Source organism: Phalangium opilio, unplaced genomic scaffold, assembly GCF_054372755.1.
Source record: "Phalangium opilio isolate 3A_F unplaced genomic scaffold, DU_Popi_V2 ptg000041l_1, whole genome shotgun sequence".
NCBI classification, from domain to species: Eukaryota; Metazoa; Arthropoda; class Arachnida; order Opiliones; family Phalangiidae; genus Phalangium; species Phalangium opilio.
Window position 1 is genome coordinate 7,675,729 of NW_028324165.1, and position 27,257 is coordinate 7,702,985.

Sequence of the window (27,257 nt, forward strand, 5' to 3'; positions counted from 1 at the left end):
ATTCGTGTTATCGTAAAACAAGTTAGCTGTTACCCTAGCATTTTTAGGAATCATCTAAATTCTACTGTTTGAAAGTTCTTAGTTCTTAAATGTGTTCTTCCTTTCAACAATTAGTGCCCGAAGCTATGCTTAACTCTGTTCTTAAACTTGAGGTAGGCCTGTGTCTTATAGAGAAACGTGAGCATGCTTAGTTCTAATAAGAGGAATACATACAGCTAACTGGAATCGTTGTTCTCCAGTCTTTCTAATTGTTATTTCATTAGTTGGTAGCAGAGAGTGGCCCTACGCAGCGAGATAGATTATTAATTCGCTTGGGTAAAATTCATCATACCAGGGATAGATGTAATTTTAGAAGTAGGAATGGAGAACGGTTAGTATTTACTTCAGTTATTCCGACTCATAGACCACCCAGTATAGAGCCCCTCCCTCCAACACGCAACGAAAAGTTAAAATTATCTTATTGGCTGCTCACTTAAACTACGTTTTGATGACGTTGCTGACGGGGACGGCGAAAAATACGTAATTCCTTTTTACCTCTGTCGCTATGACCCGTCCGCCTCTTCTTTCATACCCCCCTGTCCCGTGGAAGGGGGTCCGGGACTTTGACGCGCGCTCACATTACTCTGTTCTCCATTTCTACTTCTAAAATTAAATCTATCCCTGGTGTTTCTGAGAAGTCTGCCATAAATTAAGAGGGATGTTCTTTGGGAAATCGATTTTGAGTCGTAAATGTTCCATGTTTTTTTTTTAATAGGTTCTCGTGTCTTATATGGGCTTGCAATGCACACCCAAGTTATAATTTGACCCCGGTTTAACCTTTTGGGTTTAAACTATTACTTTTCAAAATATCTAAAACTGATATTACAAGGTTACACCCTATCTATTTCTTAGAAACGTTAGTGTATTCATGTCCAATATAACTTGATTGGGTCTACTTTCTAGTTTATCTGATTTAACAGTGGGTATTCATACGCCCTACCTTTCTCCGTTATTATCAAGTGCATTTGAACGACACTGTAAATTATTTATCCACGTTCTGCAATTCGGTATAGTTCCGGGTGCACCCAGAAGTTAACCCTTTTAAGTGTCAGAGAAAGCGGGAAAATGTTTCCAATTATTCATTTACAAAGGGTGCTATTTATTTATTTATTCTAATAATTTTCAATCTTTTGTTGAACAAACAACAAATTACGGTAATGTGACGTGACCTAGTACTATAGAAATTTAATTTTCACACAGTCACACTATATTATAACTAAATTAATTGAAAAATGGTTGTCCGGCTTGAACCGACAAATTAATTGAAAAAAATAGAGAGTTGTTTATTTAAATATTATCCAAAGCATTTAAAAAATACCTTAAAACCATTTGACTGCGCTTGATTGGTTAATTAATCATTTACGGAAATTAGTCATTTGTATCGTTGTGGTTTTCCACCTGTCCTCAGACTCCTCACCATATGGACAGAGTGGCTTAGCTAATCGAATATGACCAAAAAATCCTTTTCAAAAGTATCGTCTGCTTGATTTAGGGTTAAGAATACCTAACTTTGATTGGGTGTATGTGGATGCAAAGACGTTAGACAGGACTTCAAAGTTACCAGTCCACCACCAATGAAGCGACCGTGCCGATTTTCGAATCCCCGCTGGGTCAAAAGTTGTAAGGGTTCTCGCTAACTGAAAGCCGTGCAATGCGGTTCTAGCGAACTGAAGATGAACAATAGAAATCCTTTTAAATTTATTTCCTCTCGAATTTTTGCTTTCCCCTGAAGAAAATTCTCTATTGTGTATCTTCAGCACGGCTTTCAGTTAGCTAGAACCCTTCCATCTTTTACCCCAGCTGGGATTCGAAAATCGGCAATGTCGCTCTGAACATAGTTATTCTCCATGCTCGGTTTTCAGTTCGCTAGAACTCTTTTCGATGGAAGTCGGCCTTTAACTTCAAAAGTTTCTATTTTCTCGAATATCTAAGCCAACCTGTCCTGTACAAGCGTTCTCCCCTTTCCTAAACGTTAATTTGCGTTTGAGTCGCGGTCGAAAATGAACTTCTGTGATTGGTTCGATAATTATCAATGTCTACGGTAGCGTGTCGTGTGTATATATGTGCATATATATATAGTAAATGGAAGTTGAAGGTCAAAGAACTCCTTTCAGAAAGTTACGAAGATACTAATGGCAGTTGTTTGTATTGGGGAAGGAAGGGGTAACTTGGTGTGTGATCATGTCTCTATTTTACCATATTTCGAACGAACCGACTTGTAACTAAAGGCCCATTCAGACTATAGACTAAAATCTTACGTTCATGTCGGCAGTGAAGTTGTTTTGCACGCTTAACTAGTTAGACACATACACGACTACGTAAGTAAAAGATTCGAGGATTTATAGTTTGAATATTTTCAGTTTTGTCGGGGCAGTGTCTGTCGAGATGGCGCCACTTCGTTAGCGTGCCTTTTCTTTAGCCATAGCTCACTGGATCATGGACGAAGTAATACTGAAGGACCAATGGCAGCCCATAGAGCCCCATACTAAGCGACTAAACAACCAATGTTAAGCTTACTTCCCCCTTTTTCAACCCCAAAATGGAGGGGGTTATGAAAAATTCCGAGTCAAATCCCGGAGAAAGGTAGCGCCATCTAGACAAAATAAGACGTTAGCTGCTTCCCTCTTTAGAACGTTGATTCCCCCATCTGCCCCCACTTTCCGGTTTGCTACTCTGCCGCTAGAAGGCGAATTAACAAGTATTTTTCAACTTTCTTCCTCTGCCATCGGTCCTTCAGTATTGCTTTGTCTATGACTCGATCGTGCCTTACTGACGCGTGATCGAGTGAGCTATGGCTGCATTAGCAGACGATATTATGAAACTTTTTAGGATTCTTGGCGAGCGGTATTTGTTTATCATTTTGGATGAGCAGCTATTTTAGTATTCAAAAGTCTTGGTTCAAAAATTCGCTTTAAACGTCTGAACGGGGAAATGAACGCGACCGAAAGGAACGTAATATTTTACAACAGTCTGAATGGGCTTTTATAGCTTTCCTGTTGAAGGCGCAGGTTAATATGCATGCTTGCAAGGCATCATTGATTTTATGGACCTGAAATATTTACTCGAGCAAACTATAATTTTACAAACATGAAAATTATCTTACTTTTTTATTATGTATAGCGTTATGGATTTTCGATTAAAATACTTTTTATTGGCTTAAAATACACCCAATAGGAGATCGATACTAAAAACAACGTAATTCGTAAAGGTTTTTACCTTGCTTGCTAACGATTAATTTTTTTATGATATTGTTTAAAGGGAGGGTGAAATAGAAAATCAAGTGATTTTTTATATAAGGATTCTTCTACTAATTATAAAACCAATCTGCATAGTGAAACATATAGGAAATACAGACTCAGAATGATTAATTTTAAAATTCAAATTAGTTTTCATAGATTTCGTGGATAATTTTAAATTTGCACCTCCGACCAATCACGTAACGCCCTGCCTTCTTGTTAACAAAATTAACTTAGCACGTTCTATATCTCGCGCTACGATTTTAAGTTGTCACATCGCACGCAATTTTTATAACAAATCTCGCGCTAAATTTCATTCGATATTGTCAAAGGCAGGACGTTACGCGATTGGTCAGAGGTGCAAATTTCAAATTTTATAAAAAAATGTATGTTTTTAAAAAATATTTAAAATACAAATTGAAAATAAAAAAATAGAAAAAATAGAAAGAAATTGCCAAAATAGTAAATCACAATAAGACATAAAATAGATTTATAAATCTTGATCGCCTAGAGATACGTCAGTCACACTTTATAAAGGCAAATAAAATTAATATGACATTTTGGTTGAAGGTTTAACAATAATAAAGTGCTTAAAGGGTCTGTCTTGACGAGTACGATCAAAAATAGAAATATTACAAAAAACTAAAAATAAAAAAAAATAAAAATAAACTGAAGCACGTTTTGTTAAGCCTTGTCATCTTTAAAGAAAAAAATATTTATGCCTTTAGGCTCGCTTTACGTTGTATTATTAAACGAGGTAACTTGGCATCAAAGTATATATGTTATAAGGTTGTAATTTAGTTATTACTTCAGTGTCAAGTGTAATGGTGATAAATTACTTTTTATTTTTAACATTTTCCTTATTCTTATTGAATACCCCGTGAAGATTTTCTATAGAAAGTTTTGGTTATTTTTTTTTTTTTTTTACGTTTCAATAAAAATAAAGATAGGGTCATAAAAAGCCTAATAAGATGCTTCCGAAACATATCATATGCTATGTAATCATGCGAAGCGGTTTTAAAAATAGAAATTTTTGTGTACACGGTTTTATTTGGGGGTGAGATATTTTGCTTAGGTTTTGCTTGCGTTGTAATTTGAATTTTTTGTGATAGGGTATTTGTTAATTTGATGGAAAACATGGTGTTTAAAGGGATTTACTCTAAAAGTTCGTACAATCCTGGAAAATATTAAGGGAAATAGATCGTTGACTATAAAGTCAAGGAAAATTCAAGGAAATTTATAAAAAAAAATTGTAAAATTCTGGAGAAACTAGGTGAATTTTATAATTTTTACCAAAAATTCATTTAAAACTCCAGGAAATTTAGAGTTTTTACTGAAATTTCAGGTAAAACTCCGGGAAATTTAGAGTTTTTACAAAAATTTCAGGTAAAACTCCGGGAAATTTATAGTTTTTACTAAAAGTTCGGGTAAAACTCTTAAGTTTATAATTTTTACTAAAATTTAGGAAAAACTATGGTAAATTTATAATTTTTAGTAAAATTTAGGAAAAACTATGGTAAATTTATAATTTTTACTAAGATTTATGCGAAAACTCTGAAAAAATTATAATTTTTATTAAAATTCTAGAATTCAATGGATTTAATTCCTTTGTTAAATTTAGTTTAATATAAATCTGATTTAATTTTGATTAATTTTTAATCATAATTCGTATTGAACAATGCGCCTTTGTTAAATCGATTTACCAACCCAAATTTAATAACCAACTAAAGAAAAAAAATCTTTTGTAAATCACATGTTTTCCACTTAACTTTAACGATATCTCCTAGATGTAATTCAAAAGGCATAAAATAGTCAATGGTAAATTAAGGCAAGAAAACTATTAAGAACTTAGAATTATACCACGATTATATAACCTTCAGTACCCACTAGTTCCATTTCGATAAACAAAGGTAAAACGCTTTCACTTAAATCTGGGAGTCGACTGACTCTGCAAACGTTATATTTATATTTTAATAAAAATGTACTGCAGACAAAAACCTCCATTGAAATAAGAACCCATGTAAGTTCTGAGAACGTTTGTATAACCATCGTAGGTTGCCATGTGTTCTTCTACGTTTTGTTACCTAATTGTATAAACTTACTTAAACCCTTTCTCAGGTCTTATGTGGGTTCTCTATTGAAGTCAAAACTAGGTCTATAAATTCTATATTTTATTTATGATTTATGTCTATTTGTGAGTGGGATTTTTCTACAATTTTTTGGGAAACGGATTCTATTGTATCGTATGACCTTAATGCGCTTATGGGCTTTTATTTTATATCATTTCTTACATTTTCCATCTCACTTAAACGAGGTTTTGGACACTTCAATGGAAATCTCAAAAAGGCCTTATATTCCAATTTGGTAAATTTTTTCTGTTATGATGTTTAAAATGAATGAGTATAATAATAAGCTTGATTCTGCTTGAAATTGCTGGATTGTTTCTTGGACATTCTAAAATCTCTTCGAAAATGTTCTGTTATTTCTTTGAAATTATAAAATCTCTTCGAAAATGTTGGGTTATTTCTTTGGAAATTTCTAAAATCTCTTCGAAAATGTTGGGTTATTTCTTTGGAAATTTCTAAAATCTCTTCGAAAATGTTGGGTTATTTCTTTGGAAATTTCTAAAATCTCTTCGAAAATGTTGGGTTATTTCTTTGGAAATTCTAAAATCTCTTCGAAAATGTTGGGTTATTCCATGGAAATTCTATAATCTCTTCGAAATTCTGCGGTTATAAATCAAATTTGCCTTTAAATTTGAACTGTTATTTCATACAAATTGGAAATTATCACCGTTTTTCAGGGAAATTTCTAAATCCCTTGGTTTCGTCAGTTTCTTGAATCTTCCCTAGACAGATCAAAATTATCTCAAAATCCTCTAGTTTTGCCTTAAAATATATTGATATTAATTTAAAATCATTACTCTTCCATTTAATTTCTCTCAAAAGTATGAAACTTTTCCATTCGATTCTCAAATAGACAAGCAAGTAGCATACCCCTCACTCACATCGGTAAAAAAGAAAAATCGAAATCACGAATTTTGTTCATTTTCAAATTCTCTTGAGAATAGACTTGAAGAAGTTGGTAAATACCGAGATAAGTTAAGTGAGGTCAAAATGTATTTGCAGTAGGTTAGTATTGTAGAAAAATATCGAAGTTTGTAGTGTATGTACAGTCAGCAAAGGTTGTCTAAAACTCTAAATACTAAATAACTTAAGCCTTTTTATTTTTTTTAACAGACGTTCCTAGTAACTTTTAAATTACATTTCCGTGAATCACGAGAAAGTTTGAAAGTGAAATTTAAAAAAAAAATATTTCTTTTCTTTGAATTTAAGTCATTGTAGTTTAGTTTAGTGGGTGCCCGTTTTAATGTGATTTCCGAAAATTTGGAACCAATTTCACTTGGCATTTATGAAGGCATGATTGTATGCATAGTTAAGCCCTTCACCCTACTGACAGGTAGTTTGGGATTGGGAATAGTTAAAAACTATGGAATTTATAAAAATAAATATATGTCAAATACTAAAATTTTCTTGAAATTTTTGTGTATTTATTTATTTATTTTTTAATTCTTGGTGTTTATTTGTTTGGGGGGTTTTCCAGCGTTAATGTTTTTCTAAATAAGTTTTTAATCACATGAACATAGATAGTGTCACGGAAATTTTGAATTTTTAATGAGGTTACTTTTAGTGTTTTATTAATGAACCCCTTAAATTTAAGGTAAGAAACTGATTTAGACAATGATTACTAATTTAATTAAGAGATCATCCCTAAAACACCAATCAAATCATAACTCGAAAACAGTGTCCCTTGTGGCAAACAAAATGGAGTTAGAAGTTACTCACATTTTCGACTCAAAATCGATGATTTCCCAAAGAACAAACATCCCCCTTAATTTATGCCATGCCAGACTTATCAGCAACACCCTGTACATAAGATTTAAATTTAAACTAGGCCTGATATTAAATGGCATTGCATTTAATTAATATTCAGAATCATAATTCACCACCATACGGCCTACATATTAATTTGATTAATCATTAACAACACAAAAACAAGGTCTTTGGGGCACAAAGTAAAACCCACGTAAACCACTTAATTATCCATGCAGTGAGGTGCAATACACGTAATATTTTAAAAACCAAAAAAAAAGAATAGCGTAGAGCGTCGTCTCCTGGCAGTCTAGGCAACCACAACCCTTAATTAAGGCTTTAACTCCATATATAGCTCAACGTCTCTCCGTAACCGCGGAAAAGGTCGTGACCTTTAAGTATAAGAAATTCCCAAAGTTCTCCTTAACATTTTTACGTAGGCTAACGCTCGTGCCTTCCATCAGTGAACTTCAAGAATTAGAAGAAAAAAATATGTTTTGGTTGGCGTTACGTCTAATTAAGTGTAGGCCTCTTGTTTAAAGGTTTCAGGTGAAGTTAGTAATTGTGAAGTAACTATAGCTGGAGACCTGGAAGGGTTTCCTGCCTATGTAGACCAGGATTTGTAAAATGGGGGATAAGTCAGGGGGATAAGTAACTAGGCCTAAAGCTAGATACTGGCTGGAAACCTGGATAAGTCAGGGATTTGTAAGATGGGCTATAAGTCATTGCAAGGATAGATTTAATTTTTGAAGTAGGAATGGAGAACAGAGTAATCTGGGCGTGCGTCGAAGTCCCGGACCCCCTTCCACGGGACGGGGGGGGGGTAGCGACAGAGGTAAAAAGGAATTACGTATTTTTCTCCGTCCCCGTCAGCAACGTCATCAAAACGTAGTTTAAGTGAGCCAATAAGATATGATTTAAACTTTTCGTTACGTGTTGGAGGGAGGGGCTCTATACTGGGTGGTCTATGAGTCGGACTGAAGTAAACACTAACAGTTCTCCATTCCTACTTCTAAAATTAAATCTATCCCTGGTATATCAAACAATGATTGCTTCAAGCAATGCTAAATAAGGGCCAGGTGTGATCATGAAGTGGGCTCTGGTAAACACGTCCTTAAAATGGCAAAATTTGGTCAGGGAGTTTCAATATAAAAATTTAGTCCAAACCCTTCATGATAACCTAGCAAATGTCGCATATTCATTACTTCAAATTATCTACTACATCTTTTTTAAGGTCCTCTGTGGTGTAATTAAATGATTTGTCAAGGCGTATGTATGGTTAGGTCTGTGTTTAAACCCTTATCAAAATGTCACTGCGTGCATTTTTCAACTCCATTAAAAGTGGTGATCGCGGTTAAGTGTGCTTGTAGCTTGTAGAAGAAGTGGCGAGCGACTTCAAGAAGGGGGTTGGTTACCTTGGTAGAGGCTACTCGCTTTTTCACCACAAATTAATTCCTTTTGATGACCTTAATTGCACGCGGAAGATGATAAACTAAGGGTGTGTTTAGGTTTGCCCCAAAGACGAAGAAGAAGACGTGTGGGCAAGATTCCAATTTTTCTTTCTTTTTCATTTTGTTTTTCCAAAGAAAAACCGAAAAACAGCCCAGTGTGGATTTTTTTTTTTTAAATTATATAAAATGACTTTTATGATTAATTAATCTCCGGTTGAAATTCGAAACCTGTTTTTTTATTTTTTCTTATTCGGTTTTATTATTATTATTTGTTTTTTAAGAAAAAGGGGTAGATATCGTGTTTGGTTACTTAGACCTATTATTTGTCGAAATTTGGCTTCGTATTAACGACTTAAGCCGCCTTTGTTTTATTTATGAAAATCTACTGGATTATTTGAAGTTTTTCGCATAAGGCTTGGGTGTTTTGGAATAACTTTCGATTGGAAATGCAGTGTAGGCTTAGATTTTTTTGTAATAACTTTGTTTGAAATTGCAGTTTTGGCTTAGATATTTTGGAATAACTTTGTTTGAAATAACAATTTAGGCTTAGACATTTTGGGATAACTTTGTTTGAAATTACAGTGTAGGCTTAGATATTTTGGAATAACTGCCTTTGAAATTTCAGTGTAGGCTTGGAAATTTTGCAATAACTTCTTTTGAAGTTACAGTTTAGGCTTAGCTCATTTCGGAATAACCTCGTTTGAAGTTACAGTGTAGGCTTGGATATTTTAGAATAATTACGTGTGAAATTACAATATAGGCTTAGATATTGTAGAATAATTACGTGTGAAACTACAATATAGGCTTAGATATTTTAGAATAATTACGTGTGAAGTTACAATATAGGCTTAGATATTTTAGAATAATTACGTGTGAAGTTACAATATAGGGTTAGATATTTTAGAATAATTACGTGTGAAGTTACAATATAGGCTTAGATATTTTAGAATAATTACGCGTGAAGTTACAATATAGGCTTAACATTTGGAATAACTTATTTGAAATCACAATTTAGGCTTAGCGTTTGAAATTACGTTAATCTGAGACATTTTGAAATAAGTTTGAAATTATGCAGGCTTAGATGTTAATTTTGAAAACAAAAATAAAATATATAACTCTGATTAAAATGAGACTTTTGACATTTTGACCTCTAGAGGCCGCTCGTTACTAAAATCCTAACCACGTAATCCCAACACATATAAAAGTTTGCATGATGCTAGTACTAAATCGGTTCTCAACTCTTACTAAACCAACCGGGATTTTTAAATAACATTTTCCCATAGAAATAAAAAAATTAAAATCCCGTGCACCTGGCATACCACGAAATAGCGTGACACTGGACCATAATAAAATAGATACATCAAAAAGTGTATCATCAGATTAAGAGAAAATAAAAAAAATAATAAAATAAACTTTTTTTATAATAAATATTTTTCCTTTTATATAATACGATGGCCTGCCCTAGACATGGTGAAAATACGGAAAATACTTTTTCCAGGATAAAGATGATAACGTTATTTCAATTCGGGTCTAGAGAGATAAAAGTCCTTTCGAGGTTAAGATTAATAAAAGATGAAGATTTGCCAACAGAAAAAAAAATCTTTTCGCCAGACTTGACTTTTTAAAAGACCCTCATTTTTAACTGAAGTTCTGTTTGCTCCATTTTAGCAAAAAGTGTGTGTTTTATATAGAAAAAGGTATAAAATTGACATATCCCTGAGAGGAAATTAATAAATCAGAGAAAATCGACCGGAGAATCTTTTTCAATATAATCGAAATAGGAAAAAGTCGATCGCGATGAGAGTTTTTGGTGGCAAAAGTGACCCGGTTCCGATTTTCTCAATTTTTACGATTTTGCTGATCTTTAGTTTAAAAAGGGAACTTTTTATATATTTAATTTCAAGGTCACACGATTTCAAGATCAAATTTTTACTGCTTAAATTTTTAAATCTTGATATTTAGAATTGGACTTAAAATTTGGTTAATTAGATGGTTATTTTTGCAGTTTTAAATGCTCAAGTTTAATAAGTTAATTTTGTAATTAAAATTATTAAGTTTTCAAGGTCTTCCTAGTTCAAGATGAAAATTTTACTGCCTGATAGATTAGAAAGGCTTAACGTTAGTTATTTGATAGAATTGTATTAATACATTAAATTATGCTATTGTTAATCTGAATAAATTAGTTTTTATTTAGATTTTCAAGGTCTCTCAATTTCAAGATCATAATTTTACTGCGTTAATTAAGACTTGCTAGATTAGAATAAGGCTTAACGACAATTATTTGACTGGAGTTTGTACTAAATTAAAATATTTGAAATTTATTTGATAAATGAGCCCCAAAAGTTTGTCTTTGTTATTTTACTTTTTCCTATTTAAGGTCTTTTGATTTCAAAGTCAAAATTTTAATACTTTAATTAAGCCTTGATGATTTAGGCTTATGCTTAAAGCAAGTTTCTTAAAGCGAGAGTTTGATGATTATGAAAATTATGTGATAATCAAACACAATTAGTTAAAAATATTTATTTTTAAAATAAAATTTTAAAATATTCAGTTTTACTTGATAAACATTATCTCGCATAATTTAGCGTTCAAACAACCGTAATAGACGCACTTATAATTGTATTTATTACTTATGCCAAAATATATATAAAATTAGTCCATTTAAATTACATATAAAGACTACATTTTAGTTTATACCATATCGTAAATCTGTCAAAACGTATTTTAGAAACACAAAATTATACTTGAAAGAGATTGTGCCGTCTTGTTGTAGTTTAAATTTCAAAGCGTATATTAATAAATCTTTTCAAGAGAGAGCTAACGTCTTTAAGTAATAAGACCTTATTATAGAAGCAATTTTGAGGGATTCACGATTATTGATGTATAATAAGCTATAATGACCCTCTAGACACTCATTTCCACGTAATCATTTAACTAGCCCAATATATTCCAAATTTAAAGGGATACTGGGGAGTTTTAATAGATCTACCCTTTTTCAAAAGTTGGAGGGAAAAATAAAGCGTAGTTCGAAAAATTCGGGGTTTTATTTTGGAAAAAATAGCCCATCATGTTTAATTGGGTTTTCCTGGGTGATATTGGGGTTTTTTTTGGGTTTTACTGGGTTTTATTGGGGTTTTTTGATTTTATTGGGGTTTTTTCAGGGTTTTATTGGGGTTTTTTGGATTTTATTGGGGTTTTTTTTTCAGGGTTTTATTGGGGTTTTTTGGATTTTATTGTCATTCAAAAATCACTGCTTAGTAAAAAAAAAGTCTTAAAATGTTTCATAGAAAAATTGTTAAATAATACAATACTCTGGTGTTGAAACGATACTTCGTGTCCCCTTGTTGGAAAGAGTTTATTATGTATTTATATACTACTATCCCTTTAAAATCGAGGCGCGCGTGCCGCGAACTTAACACTGAAGGGGATTTTCAATAAGGGAGACGAAGACGCCAGAAGTATTCGATCTAGTTTAGAATTAAAGGTAAAAAATATATTTCACGATTTTCAATTACGTTCTTACATAACAAAATTGATTTCTTGTAAATTTCAAATTTCCAAGCCTTAAGCAAAATTGAAGGATCTGCACAAAATCATTTCGGCGTTTGAAATTTTTCCTGATAAAACAATGTTACCACAACCTTCTGTAAATTTATGGAACTTGATACCGCTGTTTTTGAGAACGTGAACTTTGACCTTTAGTAGTACTCGCGTGAACTAATGTCTTTATAAGTTCATTGTAATTAAGTCATTTTTAAACGCAATGTAGTCTGTCTTTTCTACAATTAAATGTGCCGTTAAAATTGGTCAGGGAAATCCTGGAAAAGTCAGGGAATTTTAAATTTAGAACTCTGTGGTAAAGCTCATATATTTTCAGTTCTCAGGGTTCGTACGGAACCTGGATAAGTCAATGATTTGTAAAATAGGGGAGAAAGTCAGGGATTTGAAGTTTTTTCCCTAAAAAGTCAGGGATTTGAAGTTTTTTTCTTAAAAAGTCAGGGATTAGTCAGGGATTTCGTTTGGTATACCAAACCATGCTTCGAGCAGTGCTAAATAAGGACTAGAGAAGTGGGCCTTAAAATGTTCAGGGGTATTGGCAAAATTTGGTCACGTCAGAAAAGTCAGGAATTTTCCAATATAAAAAATTTTGTCCGAACCCTGCTATTAAATGTCGTTAAAACTATTTGTTTTTTCAATTAATAATTGCTAAATTAACTATAATTCCTGAGCTTTTCAATTATGCAAGCTTGAAACTACAAGCGTCTCTTGTAAACCTGTTGTCTATACACAGCATCCTAAAAGGGATGAACTTGTTAAGCCTGAACTTATTATTATTTTTGTCCGTGTTCCAGTTGGGCATTGAGGCATATCGGAATTTTTCTTTTCGTGTTTTTGCTTATATTCCCGATCTGTCAATCAAGACATTGCTGTTTTCATCGGAGATAGTTTCGCTCTTTTTATAGATCGGGACCTATGGCCGATCTATTCTAGATGCCTTGGCACCCACAGCAATGTTTTCTATTTTAGGCTAAACAACTAGAAGTCTGTGGTAGCAAAAGTCTGCAAACTTTTGTTAGGAAGCTAGATTATAGAATAGTCGTAGCTAGAAAAATGTCTACGTCATGTGATACACTTCTGATGTTGTAGATAAGAAGGTCGCGTTTGGTCTCGAACCCTCATCTTCATCTCTGTCATCGCCAAATTGAATCTCAGTCTGGGTTTAAACATTACCACAAGGTAATAAATTGCAAGGGTATAAGTTCCTTTTGCCTTATAGGCTAGATCTGAATGTTGTGACGTAGACCTTGCTAGCTTGCCCGATGAGATTGATTTTTTTAAACTCAGATGCAGCTTTTAAACAATGTCCCCTAGTGGTAGAGAATGCAATTTATTATCTCGGCCTAAGGGTGGGAATGTAGAAACGTACGGGGAAAGCCTTGGCCAGCAGCTTAGCATCTAATATTCGCTATTGCAAAAATTCTTAAGTTTAAACTGAGGCTTAATGATTAAACGGTAATTAATAGGGGTGAAATTACGTAAGGAAAGAGGTGCAGCGAATAAGGCAGTTCAAATTAGACTTTCATACATACATTCGGTCTTGCCTTGAGCTGTAAATCTTACATTTATAAACACTTGTGATTAGACGTTGGAGTGAGAAAATCGAACCGTCCACGCATAGTAAGTTGGTCCCTTCGGGAGATATTGTTACCTTGTGATATTACATAAAATAAATAGCCTAACGCCATAAACTATGACAGGACTTGATATATTTAATAGAATTTTTATCTAGGTCTGTACCAAAACGTGCTGTGTTGTATGTACGGAGTTTCACGTAGCGTTATTAATATTATTAATGACCTTTTAACCTTTGACGTATAGTTTTTTCTGTGAGATATCGCGATATTCATAGTGTCATAGTGTAGTTCTGTAATCAGTAGACCATGCACTTAGTTTCGTTTGCTATAAAAGATTTTGGGACTTTTATAGTCGCTTTTATCATAAAGATCATTAAGTATTGATGAGTTATTAGAGGTCAAAGGTCACTTTATGTTTAAAGGGATAGAAGCCTATAAATCTATCATTAAATTCCAATTTTTTTTACGAATAGAATATGAACGTGTTCTATATCTATGTTCTTAAATGGTAGTGCTACATTGTGAAGGGAAAATGACACCCTTATGACGTCGTTTTGTTGCTTATAGCGTCATTGCTCTATTGAGCAGACGACAGTCGTATATCTTTACCTCCAGGATACACTTCTTGAAAAATATAAGTGTTAACCAACTTTCTCTTTTCGAACTGGCAGGGTTCCACAAACAAACCCCACGCACAGAACATCAGCGCAATAGCTACGTTTGTTTATTGCATAACCACACGTAGCTAATGAAATGGAATTAACTTTATCAGTATGAGTCGCAGTTATTAGCGGTCCTTTTCTTAAGTAGTTCAGAGTTATGCTTATTTATCGTGTATACAGTATGCACACATACACAGACACATCAACGCAATAGCTACGTTTGATTATTTGCGTAACCACACGCAGCTAATGAAAACGAATTTTAATTTTCATTTAAGTTTACTTTAAAAATATTTAAAACTAAACGATGAGAATTGAATTCGCAGATAAAGCCTATATTATTATTATTATATAGGATTGTTAAATAATATTTTGAAATTAACATCTCTTTCTTGACATTTAACCAAAACACAGTTACCTAAGAAACTTCACTCAAAAACTGTTACGTGGGAAAAAATGAAATTCTCCAAATCTTAGGCAATTCCCTCATTTTTAGAACAAACATTTTTTTCTTTGGCGAACCCTATGGGAGTCCATCTCGTTTCATACACGTATTTCTTAAGCTTCTTTACACTCTCCCACCATTTTGGTGAATTCAATATATTTCATCATAAGTTCATAAGATATGTTCCTCCATAAGTTTGTCACTGGTAACTTAGAAACTGGAGCTTGTAATTTTGAAGCGATTGAAGTAGGTCATAGATTCGAGGTAAAGCGATGTACGCCTGGTTTTGGCGTTGTCAAAGGCTTAGTAATGCAGACTAAATAGGACTAGGTGGAAGTCCTGCAAAATTAACTACTTCAAGTTCTCGCCTGTCGTTCTCGAACTAGTTATCTCGAGCTGTAAATCTCTCAGTAGCATTACGAACTCGTATTGGAAGTGTCATACTTATCATGTACCATATCTTATAAACTTATGATTTTAAATATATGGGGGCCGCTCTGCTGCTAAAAGGAACGAAAGAAAAAACGAACCTTCTTCTTTCTCTTCTTCCGAGCTTAATTACACAATAAAAGAAAAATATTTCACACACCCTCTTAGTTAGAAATGATAGGACGATGGTGGAACCATTTTTAAAGGGAGAGTGTCAACCTTTTTAATGATGAAATTAGTTCTAAACAAGAAACCAATATTTTGTATAAGACTCTAAAGGTCCATTCAGACTAGGCTAATTAAATCTTACGTTAATTCACGTCGGTGAAGTCGCTTTGTTCACTTAGTTAGAAACGTGTCAACTACAACATACGTAAAAGATTCGCGGGTTTATGGTTTGAAAATTTGTCAATTTCGTCGGGGGCAGTGTCTGTCGGGATGGCGCCACCTAAGTTAGATAGCCCCTTTTCTTAGCCATAACTCACTCGATCATGCCTAAGTTAATGACGCGTGATAGAGTGAGCTATGGCTGCATTAGCAGACGATATATATGAAAAGCTTTAGGATTCTTGGCATGCGGTATTTGTTTGTAATTTTGGATGAGCAGCTATTTTAGTATTCAAAAGTCTCTTGGTTCAAAAATCGCCGTTTATACATGACTCGTTTTAAGTCGTCTGCTCTTGCGTCTGAACAGGGAAGTGAACGTACCGACAACGCGACTACTCTCAGGGCTTGTAGTAGGTACAAGTACAGTGACTTCTATGGGCGATTTCGAGTTGAAAATGTAAACCTTATGACATTTTGCGAGATGAACCATTGGTAAATTGGATTACTATACCATTATCCTAGCAATTCTCATAGTCGATTGGCCCTAATGCAACTCTAGAAACGAAACGGCAGCGAGTTTAGAATTTTTGATCGTGCGTATTCGTGAGTCACGAAAATTAAACGCGCGGTAAGAGAGGTTACTCTTTTATAAGTTACCATGCCCGTTTACCACCATGGCGCATGTCAAAAGGTGACGTCACGAACAAGCTACCAACCATATTCTTCTAGTAATTACCTTTTATTTCATCTCTCCAAAGAATTTAAAAGATAAAAAAATATATTTTAAGGGGTGTGAAAATATGTAAATTGTAAAAAAAAAAATGAAATAAGTTCCCAAGTTAAAGTTATATTTCATAACATCTGACTTTGACACATTTGATCATTAAAGGCAGTTTAGCAAGTTTGTCGGGTTCAAAGAGGTGTTAACATCGTCTAGGAAGTGAACGTGCGTGCTTTGCCCTGGCACTAATTGGCATCGGGTGTTTTACTTAACTTTGGAGTTTCTAATTAAGCTGGTTTTTAAAATGCAAATATTGTGATGATTCTTTTAGTTTTTAGGCGTGATGACTTTTAAATGTAAATGACAATTTTTTTTCACTAATGAGGATAATACGGTACTGTATGATATGCTCGTTAGTGATATTTAACGCTGTATTTGGTGACAGCGTAAGTTATAAGATATTTTCCATAAGTTTGACACTTACCTATACTTCGTAATGCTACTGAGAGACTTACAGCATAGTTCGAGAACGACAAGCGTGAATTGAAGTACTACACTCGAGGTGGTTAATTAATTTTGCAGGTCCTATTTAGTCTGCATTACTAAGCCTTTGACAGCAGCGCCTCACCAGGCGTACTTCGCTTTACCTCGAAGGCTCGAATCTATTACCTACCTCATTCACTTCAAAATTACAAGCTCCAGTTTCTAAGTTACCAGTGACAAACTTATGGAGGAACATATCTTATGGTGACAGATGTGTATCCATTGCATCTTTTATGTTTACTTCTTCAAGATTATAGAACTATATATTTCGTTTTCGTTACGTTATACCATATTCACATTTCTGGCCGCCATTTTTCAAGATGGCCGCGGATTCGAAAAAATCCTTCTTTAGTGAGTGCCTATTACTTCAAAGTAAATCAACATCCATGCAAAACAATTCTCACCTTTAAGCTATAATTCGGTTAGGATTGGCTTTGATCAGTGCCTATTACTTCAGAATTAATTAACATCGTTGCAAAACAATTTCTCACCGTTAAGCTATAATTCGGTTAGGATTGGCTTTGATCAGTGCCTATTACTTCAGAGTTAATTAACATCCTTGCAAAACAATTTCTCACCTTTAAGCTGTAATTCGGTTTGGGCTTTGATCAGTCAGAATTTGATTAGTTAGTCAGTACTAACACTTCTTAACTGTATTAAACTATTTATTAAACTATCATAGTTTGCAAACTGCGGTTAAACAAAAAACCATCTCACACCAATTCGACAATCAATAAGGTGCATGCAGTAAGTTGCCTCTTAAGTAAACATTTTTTTAAACAGCTGATAATACCGTGCTAAGTGTCTGTCGGTTTCTTTTTAAAAAAGGCAGAGGATTTTTCTTGTCTTTTCTTCTAATAATTATCCACTTATAAAGCAAAATTCTTTACTAAAAAGGAAAAAAAAAATTCGAGCAGCTTTTCTTAGCCTGAACGTCTTTCATCTTTGAAGATGCTTTAGGACTTCGAGAAGTTGACTTTAGAAAAAGAAAACCAGTTGTTGGGAACTTTGAGCATTGCAGGGAGCAGTAGAACAGGGGATATTTTTGGTGTTGACTTAGGATTTTGTCTCTTCATAACTCCTATCAGTGCTCACAGACCTTGATAGAGAGGAAAATAAACGTTCTTTGGCTGTAGTTGGGAAATCAGTTCGAGACGTTTTTTAAAAAGAGTATGTTTAAATTTTGTGTTGGAGAGAGGGCGCCAAATAGTAGCTCTTTTTCCACACCGTAACCCACGTGACAACATGGACGCTGTAATTCTAAAGGGACTGGTAAACGGGGTAGATTTTTCCCCCGATGCTATGTTAGAGAGGACTCGATTTGTACAGTGGAAGGCGGGCGTTTACCAGTCCCTTTAGAGATAGATCCAGCGTTCATGGTTTAACCCTACACTGTGGGAGATGTTTAGGCTCGCGTTATAGTATATTAAATCACCCCACAACCACAATATGTCTCCTTTTCGATTTAAAAACGTTCGTAGGCAACCCTCGCTATCGGGACATAGAAGGGGGTTTATACGTTGCCATCCCTCTCTGCGCATGCACTCTCATTGTACAAAAAGACTACAGCGCTGGCGCCAAAACCGAGATGGAAGGCAGAGTTTTACCCCCCTGTGTCTTTCCCCTCTTAGAGTTACATCGAAATAGTCTATACGTCTCCTTTTCAACACCTCCCTGCGCAGGCACTCTCATGATACAAAAAGACTACAGCGCAGGCGCCAAAAGCGAGATGGAAGGCAGAGTTTTACCCCCGTGTCTTTCCCCCATTAGTTACATGGAAATAGTCTCTTACGTCTCCTTTTTAACACCTCCCTGCTTAGAGGAAAAGTTCTTAAGAGAGAAACTGGAGGAGATTAAAAAAGATGATTCTCTGTGATCCATCGAAACTTTTTCTCGATTAAATTTTCGTTTGAAGTGGCCCTTTCTCGCTCCCTTCAATCCTCCCATCCCATTTTCACTCTGAGCAAATATAAAAATTCTTAATTTTTTTCTTTCTTTTTTTTTATATTTTTCGTCCAACGAAAATTACCAGATAGAATTTCCGATAAAGATCGGGGCCTTAATATCAAAAATAAAAGAAATAATTTCCTTTATTTTTTTTTTGTTTGATCAAAATACTTAGCTGGGATTAATTAAATATAGAAGTTATTAAGGGAAATGGTCTAGGTTCTATACATTAAACCTTAAAAGAATGATTGGCCTTTTTCTAAAAATGAAGAGAAAATATTAAAAAATAAAAATAATTAAATATCTCTTATTACAAAATAATTAGTACATTTAATTAGTCTTAAAGATGCTTCTATAAAGTTATGTTGCCTGAACTGTTTCTTTTATTAATATTAGAGTTTAATTTAAAATTAGTTAATTTTTGTGTTGAGCTAAATACAGCTTTTAATTGAAGAAAATACTACCAAAAGGTTATGACTCTGTACCAGGAATGCATACATCTACTAGGAATCATTGCGCCATCTTATCTTCCTTTTTAATTTCTATGCGGGTTGTATGGGCCGGGCTTGAATACTACATGCCACGCCTATTAATAATTCTGACGCCTCCTAATTGTTTGGTGGCAACGCGATTTCCTTTAGCGCGCATGCGTATGGTGCAACAGGGATTGAGATAGTTTATAAATTCGCTTGGGTAAAATTCGTCACACACAATGATTAGTCCCCAGCTCTCTCCACAAATTCCGCCTAGTTAGATACGTTGAGTGAAAGTGGATGTAGCACAATTATTCCTAGCAGCTGTATGTATTCCTGTTATAAACAGTAAGGTGGTGGTATGGCATTCCTCATAAATAATAATGATTAGTCCATAGCTCATCCCACAAATTCCGTCTAGTTAGATACGTTGAGTGAAAGTGGCCATACACAATTATTCCTAGCAGCTGTATGAGTTCCTGTTATAATAAACAGTAAGGTGGTATGGCATTAACCCTTTGAAGTATTTGATAGTAAATTAGTGAGCCCATCCCTATTTCTTCGCATTAACGGCTAGGCTAGGACCCTTTCAATTTGAAAACGAAAAAAACCCGAAAAACTGCAGCTCAGTTTGAATTCACACCCTCGGAGGTGCTTAATAAAACGGTACTGTACTGTACCTCTTAGGCTATTACGTTTTTTAATAAGATTGTATACAGATCCTTAATGAGTCGGCTCGTTAATCGCATCGTCTCCATTAGCTTAAGAAGAAGAAAAAAAGTTAATTAACCCCCAAGAATTCCAATCTTCCTACATTTTGGTATTAAAAAAAAATTAAAAAAAAAACAAGTATTTGGAAACTGCTATAAAATTAACGTTATAATCACCATAAACGAATTAATTTTAATTGGATGTATTAGCAATCAATAGTGTTTAGAGAATACTGATATGGTCAAGAAGTGATATCTAGTTTATTAGGGAGAAGGTATAAGACGTCTAAGTATTCCCAGTCCCCCTTTCAAAATACAAGGGAAGGGAACGTAAAAGGAGGCCGAGCTATTTCGCTGACTCTCCTCAGTCGGAAAATATGACTGTAATTTTCGTCATTCGCAACGCGCTGACGTGAGTTTTCAAGTACCAATGAGACGCTGGTTGTAATTTAGAGGCGGCCGTCATTAACTCCGGACCTACTCTACGTTTGGACTGGAGATAAAGCTGGAAATGTGGTCAATTTACATCTTCTCCCTAATAAACTAAATATCGCTTCTTGATATGGTATAACAAGATTCGTACAGTACAAACCTGCAAAACCTTAAATTGTCAGGGAAATAAATAATAAACTGTTAAAAAGTGTGAAGTTTTCCTTGATTTAAGGGACAATCAAGGTTTGGGAGCCCTAATTTCCGTAACTAAATGTTGTAGGTCGCCATTTTCCAAGATGGCCACGGATTTAGAAAAAAATTATTCTAGAGTAATCTATCTCGCTGCGCGTTGCGCCTGCACTCGCGTTGATACAATGAAATCACAGTTAGAAAGACGTCAGATATGAGTCATGACGTCACGCCTACAAAACCCTCGTAGTAATTAAGATGGAAGAAATGGGCGCACTATTATTCCTATTAGCTGTATGTATTCCTGCCACTTTTAAATAAATACTCAACCAAATTAAGTGTCAACGAATTACATAAATAAATTTTATCTACCTTAATATTTATACTGAAAACAAAGGAAGTATAAAATGCAAACTATTTTTCCCATATAAGAGAACAAAGCTTTTTATTAAATAATCTTGATTTGATTAGAGTCGAACGTGACAGGGTGCAATTTGTTTCTGTATTAATTAACTACGTAATCTTATTGGTATACAACTTTTCCGTATTAGATTATACGATAAAGATTAGGTTGGTTTGTTAGAACATTTTATAGGCGACATTTTTCCCACATTGTCGACGGGTATCAAATTCAATCTGATAGCGATGCTAATTATTAAATGCAATCTTCCTGTTACTTCATTTTATTTTAAGCCTAGCTTTGCGGTTATAAGAAATATCAGAAGTATATAATATTCTTCTCTTCGAGAGAAGTGTACCACCACAAAGCGGGGTAATTGTAACATTATTCTTACCAACATCGAAGAGACTTTTCCCCTCAAACTTTGTCGCCCAGAATCTCGACTTACAGAAGTGCGCTACACTCCTAACCGATTTAAAAATATAAATTTAAATTTTCTCCTTTTTATTATAAACATGTTAAATTTTAACATGCGCCTTTTTAAATATAGACCATATTTTACCTTTTAATAAATTAATTTAAATAATCAGTCCATATTTATATCAAAAATAATTAGTACTAGTTCCTAAAGACACCGCTGCAATATTATTAGCGCTGCGAACGTCAAAAAAACCATAGAGGAGACGTCTGCAAATTATACTTTCCAACAGCCGAACTAAATAAAAAATCTACTAGTTGATGAGGATAGTTTTTTGCGCGAAACTTCCTCAGGAGGCTATGGCAATATGACAGAGGGGAGGGCTGGAAATATTCTTTTCAAAAAGAAACGGGGGTCCTAAGTCGAAAAGATTTTCGGTTCGCCAGGCTCTACTACTAGTCTGTCTGTTTAATATCGTTTCGAACCATGCTAGTGAACGCACGTCTGTACGCGCGCTTTTTATATGGCGCGAAACAACTTTGGCGCGAAATTATCTCGTGACATTTAGGCTTAACCATCATGCGTTGTTTATGTTGTTTTCCCGGATTTATTACAACGTACCGTGCAGCGCTCGCGCTTTTCTTGTGAATTAATTTGTGTTTGAAGATGTGTTAGTTCGGGTTTAACTGCGTAGTTTAAATTTGGCATTGGATTTGTTTGTGTGAAAAATTGTGACAACATGTTTTCCTTGGAAGAGGATAGTTTAATTTTTCAGGAGGCGGTTTTTGTGACAACGCGACAACCTTATAAGAGACGTACTGCTAAAATAGGTGGTCAATCTGTGGTACACGCGAGTGAAAAAAGGTTAAATGGTCAACTTGGGAAGTATTGTCTAAGGGTTAAGGCTGTGTCAACTGCTTGTTTAAGGTATGATGTCATTTTTAATTGTTTATTTTTCGTTTTTAATTGTTGTCACAGCAATGTTATATTTGTTATTGCAAATTGAATATGCATAATTATTGGTTGCTTAGCCTATAATCATTTGTGTTAAATTTGTGACAACATCCGAGGAAACTAACAGATTGGTGATAAATTTGTGACAGTTTTTAAGACCCATTTTAGTTGCAAGTTGATGGTAAAATTATGCCAATTTCTAAGAAAAGGTCACAAGTTGGTGGAAAAATCTTGACAATTTCCATATATAATAATTTACTAAATTTTTGTTAAACTGACAATTTCTTGGAAAATGTCGGAAGTGTTTGTAAAATTGTGACATTTTCTTCGAAAAAGGCACAAACTGGTGGTAAAGTTGTCACAATTTCTTAGAAAAGTGACTATTATTTCTAAAATTAAGACAATTTCTTAGAAAAGTGACAATTATTTCTAAAATTGAGACAATTTCTTAGAAAAGTGACAATTATTGCTAAAATTGACACTTATTGCTAAAATTGAGAACATTTCCTTTAGAAAGTCAGAATTTTGTGGTAAAATTGTGATGACAATTTCCTTGCAAAAGTCAGAAATTTGTGGTAAAATTGCCACAACTTATAAAAAAAAATTCCCAAATTTTCAAAACTCTTAAACCAATATTTTCCATTGTTAACTAACTGAAGTACATTCTATGCATACCATATACTTACCATAGTTATTTATATATAAAAATATACTTTTACGTTATCTATCATTACGAAATTTTCATTTCCAAATAAGAAAATTTTTGAATGGTTAATGATATAGAACTTAATGGTGGGTGGAATTCCAATCCCAACTAATGGCACTTAATATTAAACCCTTAAAGAATAAATATACAATAAAAGGCTAGCGTTGCCATTTGCGTATTATTGAATGGTGAAATTCAATTATTGTTAAAAAAGGTATTTCTCAAACGTCTTTTGGGGGATAATTTTTTTATCCAAGACAAGCCTTTGGCGCACGTCGGGTCTTGGAAAAAGTATTTGTGTAGGATTGGGTTTAAAAATCGCCCATTTATAGAGACATGTGGGAAACTTCTAAGCAAATATTTTAAAACAAAAACTTTAGGTTTGGGGATCGTTTCGAGCTCGAAATATTGTTGTGATATTCTTCGAGACTTTTGTGTAGGTGGCGTTGGCGTACAATATAAATTCCTGGTTTTGGAAATATTACTTATGGGTGAGCCTTTATAAAAGGTTGAATTCAAGGAGAGATAGGGATGGAGTGGAAACAGGGTTGCCATAGATCAGGGAAAACCTGGAAAACTCAGGGAATTTCAAAATGGACTGAAAAAGGTCAGGGAAAACGCCAGGGAATTTCAAAATGGGCCAGAAAGGTGAGGGGAATTTGAAAATGGGGCAAAAAGGGTTAGGGAAAAGTCAGGGAATTTTATAATGAGCCAAAAAGGTCAGGGAAAAGTCGGGGAATTTTATAATGAGCCAAAAAAGTCAGCTAAAAGTCGGGAAATTTTAAAATGGGCCAAAAAAAGTCAGAGAAAAGTCTGGAAATTTTAAAATGAGCCTAAAAGGTCAGGGAAAATTCTGGAAATTTTAAAATGAGCCTAAAAGGTGAGGGAAAATTCTGGAAATTTTAAAATGAGCCTAAAAGGTCAGGGAAAATTCTGGAAATTTTAAAATGAGCCTAAAAGGTCAGGGAAAATTCTGGAAATTTTAAAATGAGCCTAAAAGGTCAGGGAAAAGTCGGGAAATTTTAAAATGAGCCTAAAAGGTTAGGGAAAAGTCGGGGAATTTTAAAATGGGCCAAAAAGGTTAAGGGAAAAGTTAGGGAATTTTAAAATGGGCACAAGAAGGTCAGGGAAAAGTCAGGGGATTTCAAAATGGGCCAAAAAGGACAGGGAAAAGTCGGGGAGTTTTAAAATGGGCACAAGAAGGTCAGGGAAAAGTTATGGAATTTTAAGAATTAAAAAAAAAGTCGGGGAATTTGGTTAAAGTGGTGAAAATATCTAGCTTTCCAATCAACCCCCATTTAAAATTATGAAAATCGTCACACTTATTATTATTATATTACTAATAATGATATCCATTTTTGTTCACTCTCCCTTTGTATTTATGCCTGGTTTATCTTCTCTAAAACATTCTGTAATACATAGTTTTAGCTTTCTTTTTTAAAAAGGGCATATTAAATGGGGCCTCGTACGAAGTAAGATTTTATCATTTTGAAATGACATGAAAAATCTGGAAGGAGTGTTGTTAGCTAAGCTAAGCTAAAAGTTCCATGAACCTAAGGACCTACCTAAAATGGTGCTGAAATCAATTTCACTTGAAACATTTATTTATTATTTTTCTTTTAACAAAAATTTCACTTTTAAAATTGACATTATAAGTCCTATTTACTAACCAGAGCGGTTAAAAAATAGCAAAATAACCAAGTAACATCCTTTCAATTTTCAAAAGATAATCTGTGATTATCCATTGGTCAATTTGGTGGGGTTTTTTGGTGACGTAATGCTTATACGGTTAATAAGCGGTATCATGGTTTTATAAGCAAGCATTCAGAATCGTATAAAACTGACCGTAAACCTAGATATTTTATACGGAAATAAAAGTAATTTAATTTTAAAGTAGATATGTTACTCAAAAATATTGGTACTTGCTGATAAGCCCATCCTAGAGATGCAAGTCGGCAATTTATTTCCGAAATACCGATGATATAAATTACTGGTGCTTGTACTGGTGCTTGTACTGGTGCTTGTACTGGTGCTTGCACTTGTATTGGTTTCAAAACTTGGTGCGCAAACGAGTTGTCAACCGACTCCTGTGCAAGTGTGAACATAACATTGCAGCCCCAGATAACTAGTTCGAGAACGACGGAAGCGGTGGTTAATTTTGCAGGACTTCCATCTAGCTCCTATTTAGTCTGCATTACTAATTAGGCCTTTGACAGCAGCGCCAAAACCAGGCGTACATCGCTTTACCCTGAATCTATGACCTACCTCAATCACTTCAAAAATAATTACAAGCTCCAGTTTCTAAGTTACCAGTGACAAACTTATGGAAAGATCATATCTTATGAACTTATGCTATAGAACCTTTGCTTTACTACGAATTTTAAATTTTAAAATAATTCCTCCAAGTTGCATATCCACTTTAATATTTTTTACCTGAACCATTTTTGTGTTAGGAAATATTATATATGGTATAAATTTTCTCGGTGTTTTTTCAAAAATTCGTAAATTCTATAGTCTTTATATTATATAAAGTTTTATTTCGTTTTATTTGATCGTTTTTCCCCTTAAAAAAATTAAACCTATTTTGATTACGTGACTTGTGTATTAACGTTTTGACATGGTGTTTGCTTGGTGTCTTGCTACTGGTTTCTTGTGTATTGGGTGAAAAGTAGGCTATAAGTACCATTAACTAAATCATTTGGATGGATTCGAACGTGCCAATCTGTTAATGATTTAGATAACAAAACGGTTTTGCGAAGATGTTATTTTTGACGATTGAAATACTCATAAAGGGTTAATGAAATTTAAACTGGATTAAGGTGTATTTCGTTTTGATTTTTCACGGATTTTCCTTTAAATTCCCAAATTATCCCTTTTTTCATCTGGTTTTTTTTTTTTTTCAAAACTAGGGTTAGATATGCGTGTAAGAGATGTTCAGGCTTTGTTGGGTTTCATTGTTGTTGAGCTAGTAGGCTTAGTTGAATTTGATTGACGTTGGAGGTAATGATTTGGCTTAGTCGGGTTTGATATGACGTTGGAGTTATTGGGCTTAGTTGAGTTAGATTGACGTTGGTATATGGTATTATTGGTCTTAGTTGGGTTTGATCGACGTTGGTATTATTGGTCTTAGTTGGGTTTGATCGACGTTGGTATTATTGGTCTTAGTTGGGTTTGATCGACGTTGGTATTATTGGTCTTAGTTGGGTTTGATCGACGTTGGTATTATTGGTCTTAGTTGGGTTTGATCGACGTTGGTATTATTGGTCTTAGTTGGGTTTGATCGACGTTGGTATTATTGGTCTTAGTTGGGTTTGATTGACGTTGGGCCGGCATTATCGGCCTTAGTTGGGTTTGAAAGCCGTTGACATTATCGGCCTTAGTTGGGTTTGAAAGCCGTTGACATTATCGGCCTTAGTTGGGTTTGAAAGCCGTTGACATTATCGGCCTTAGTTGGGTTTGAAAGCCGTTGACATTATCGGCCTTAGTTGGGTTAGAAAGCCGTTGACATTATCGGCCTTAGTTGGGTTTGATTGAGGTTGGCATTATCGGGCTTTGTTTGATTTGGACTTAAAGACGTTGGCATTATTGGACCTAGAAACTCCTAACCTAAGACTTTGGCATTAGCATTAGGCTAAGCTGCGTGCAAAAAGCCTGTAAATTATTATTATCCAAGCATGTGTTATCTTCTTTTTAAATAAAAATAATTCAATGCGGAATATTTCATTGATAAGCACTTAATCTTTTGTGTGCAAATCTGTATAAAATCTTTGAAAAAGTTCAAGTAGATAACGTACTGCGTTGTACATAGTACATACCTCGTTGTTAAGGAATTATTATTTTTCTTTTAAATAAAATAAAAAATAAACGAGTTTTCTTTTTTAACTTGAGGCAATATTTTGCTCGTTGCGTTGCGTCAAAATGTTTCAAACTAGAATAAAACCAACGAGATTACGTCGATTTCAAATTAGAGAGACCCCGGCAAGAAATTATACCTTCAAGCTCTAACCCATTAACGGTTATTTAAAAAAAAATACTTCTTTACGTATTTCACCCCCCTTTTGACGAATAACGTGTGGTGTGGCTATTTGAAACATTTTAAGTGAATCTCCCTTTTTTGAACTCTACTTAAACTTAGTTCTTTAAAATTCCTAACCATCATAGATATTGG

The 27,257-nt window shown here is 34.2% G+C and overlaps 1 protein-coding gene across 3 annotated transcripts in view; it reads left to right on the forward strand.

The window, feature by feature from the left end:
* The window catches only part of LOC149679713 (uncharacterized), a 230,149-nt gene that overhangs the window by 111,256 nt on the left and 91,636 nt on the right, over positions 1 to 27,257 (forward strand). The window contains exon 1 of one of the 3 annotated variants that reach the window (XM_089835492.1): positions 21,936 to 22,356. The exons of the other annotated variants lie outside the window; for them this stretch is intronic. Within the exon in view, the coding sequence (XP_089691618.1) occupies positions 22,169 to 22,356 (188 nt within the window). The 5' untranslated portion in view covers positions 21,936 to 22,168. Of the gene's footprint in view, positions 1 to 21,935; positions 22,357 to 27,257 lie in introns of those variants that run through there. 3 annotated transcript variants of the gene reach the window in all.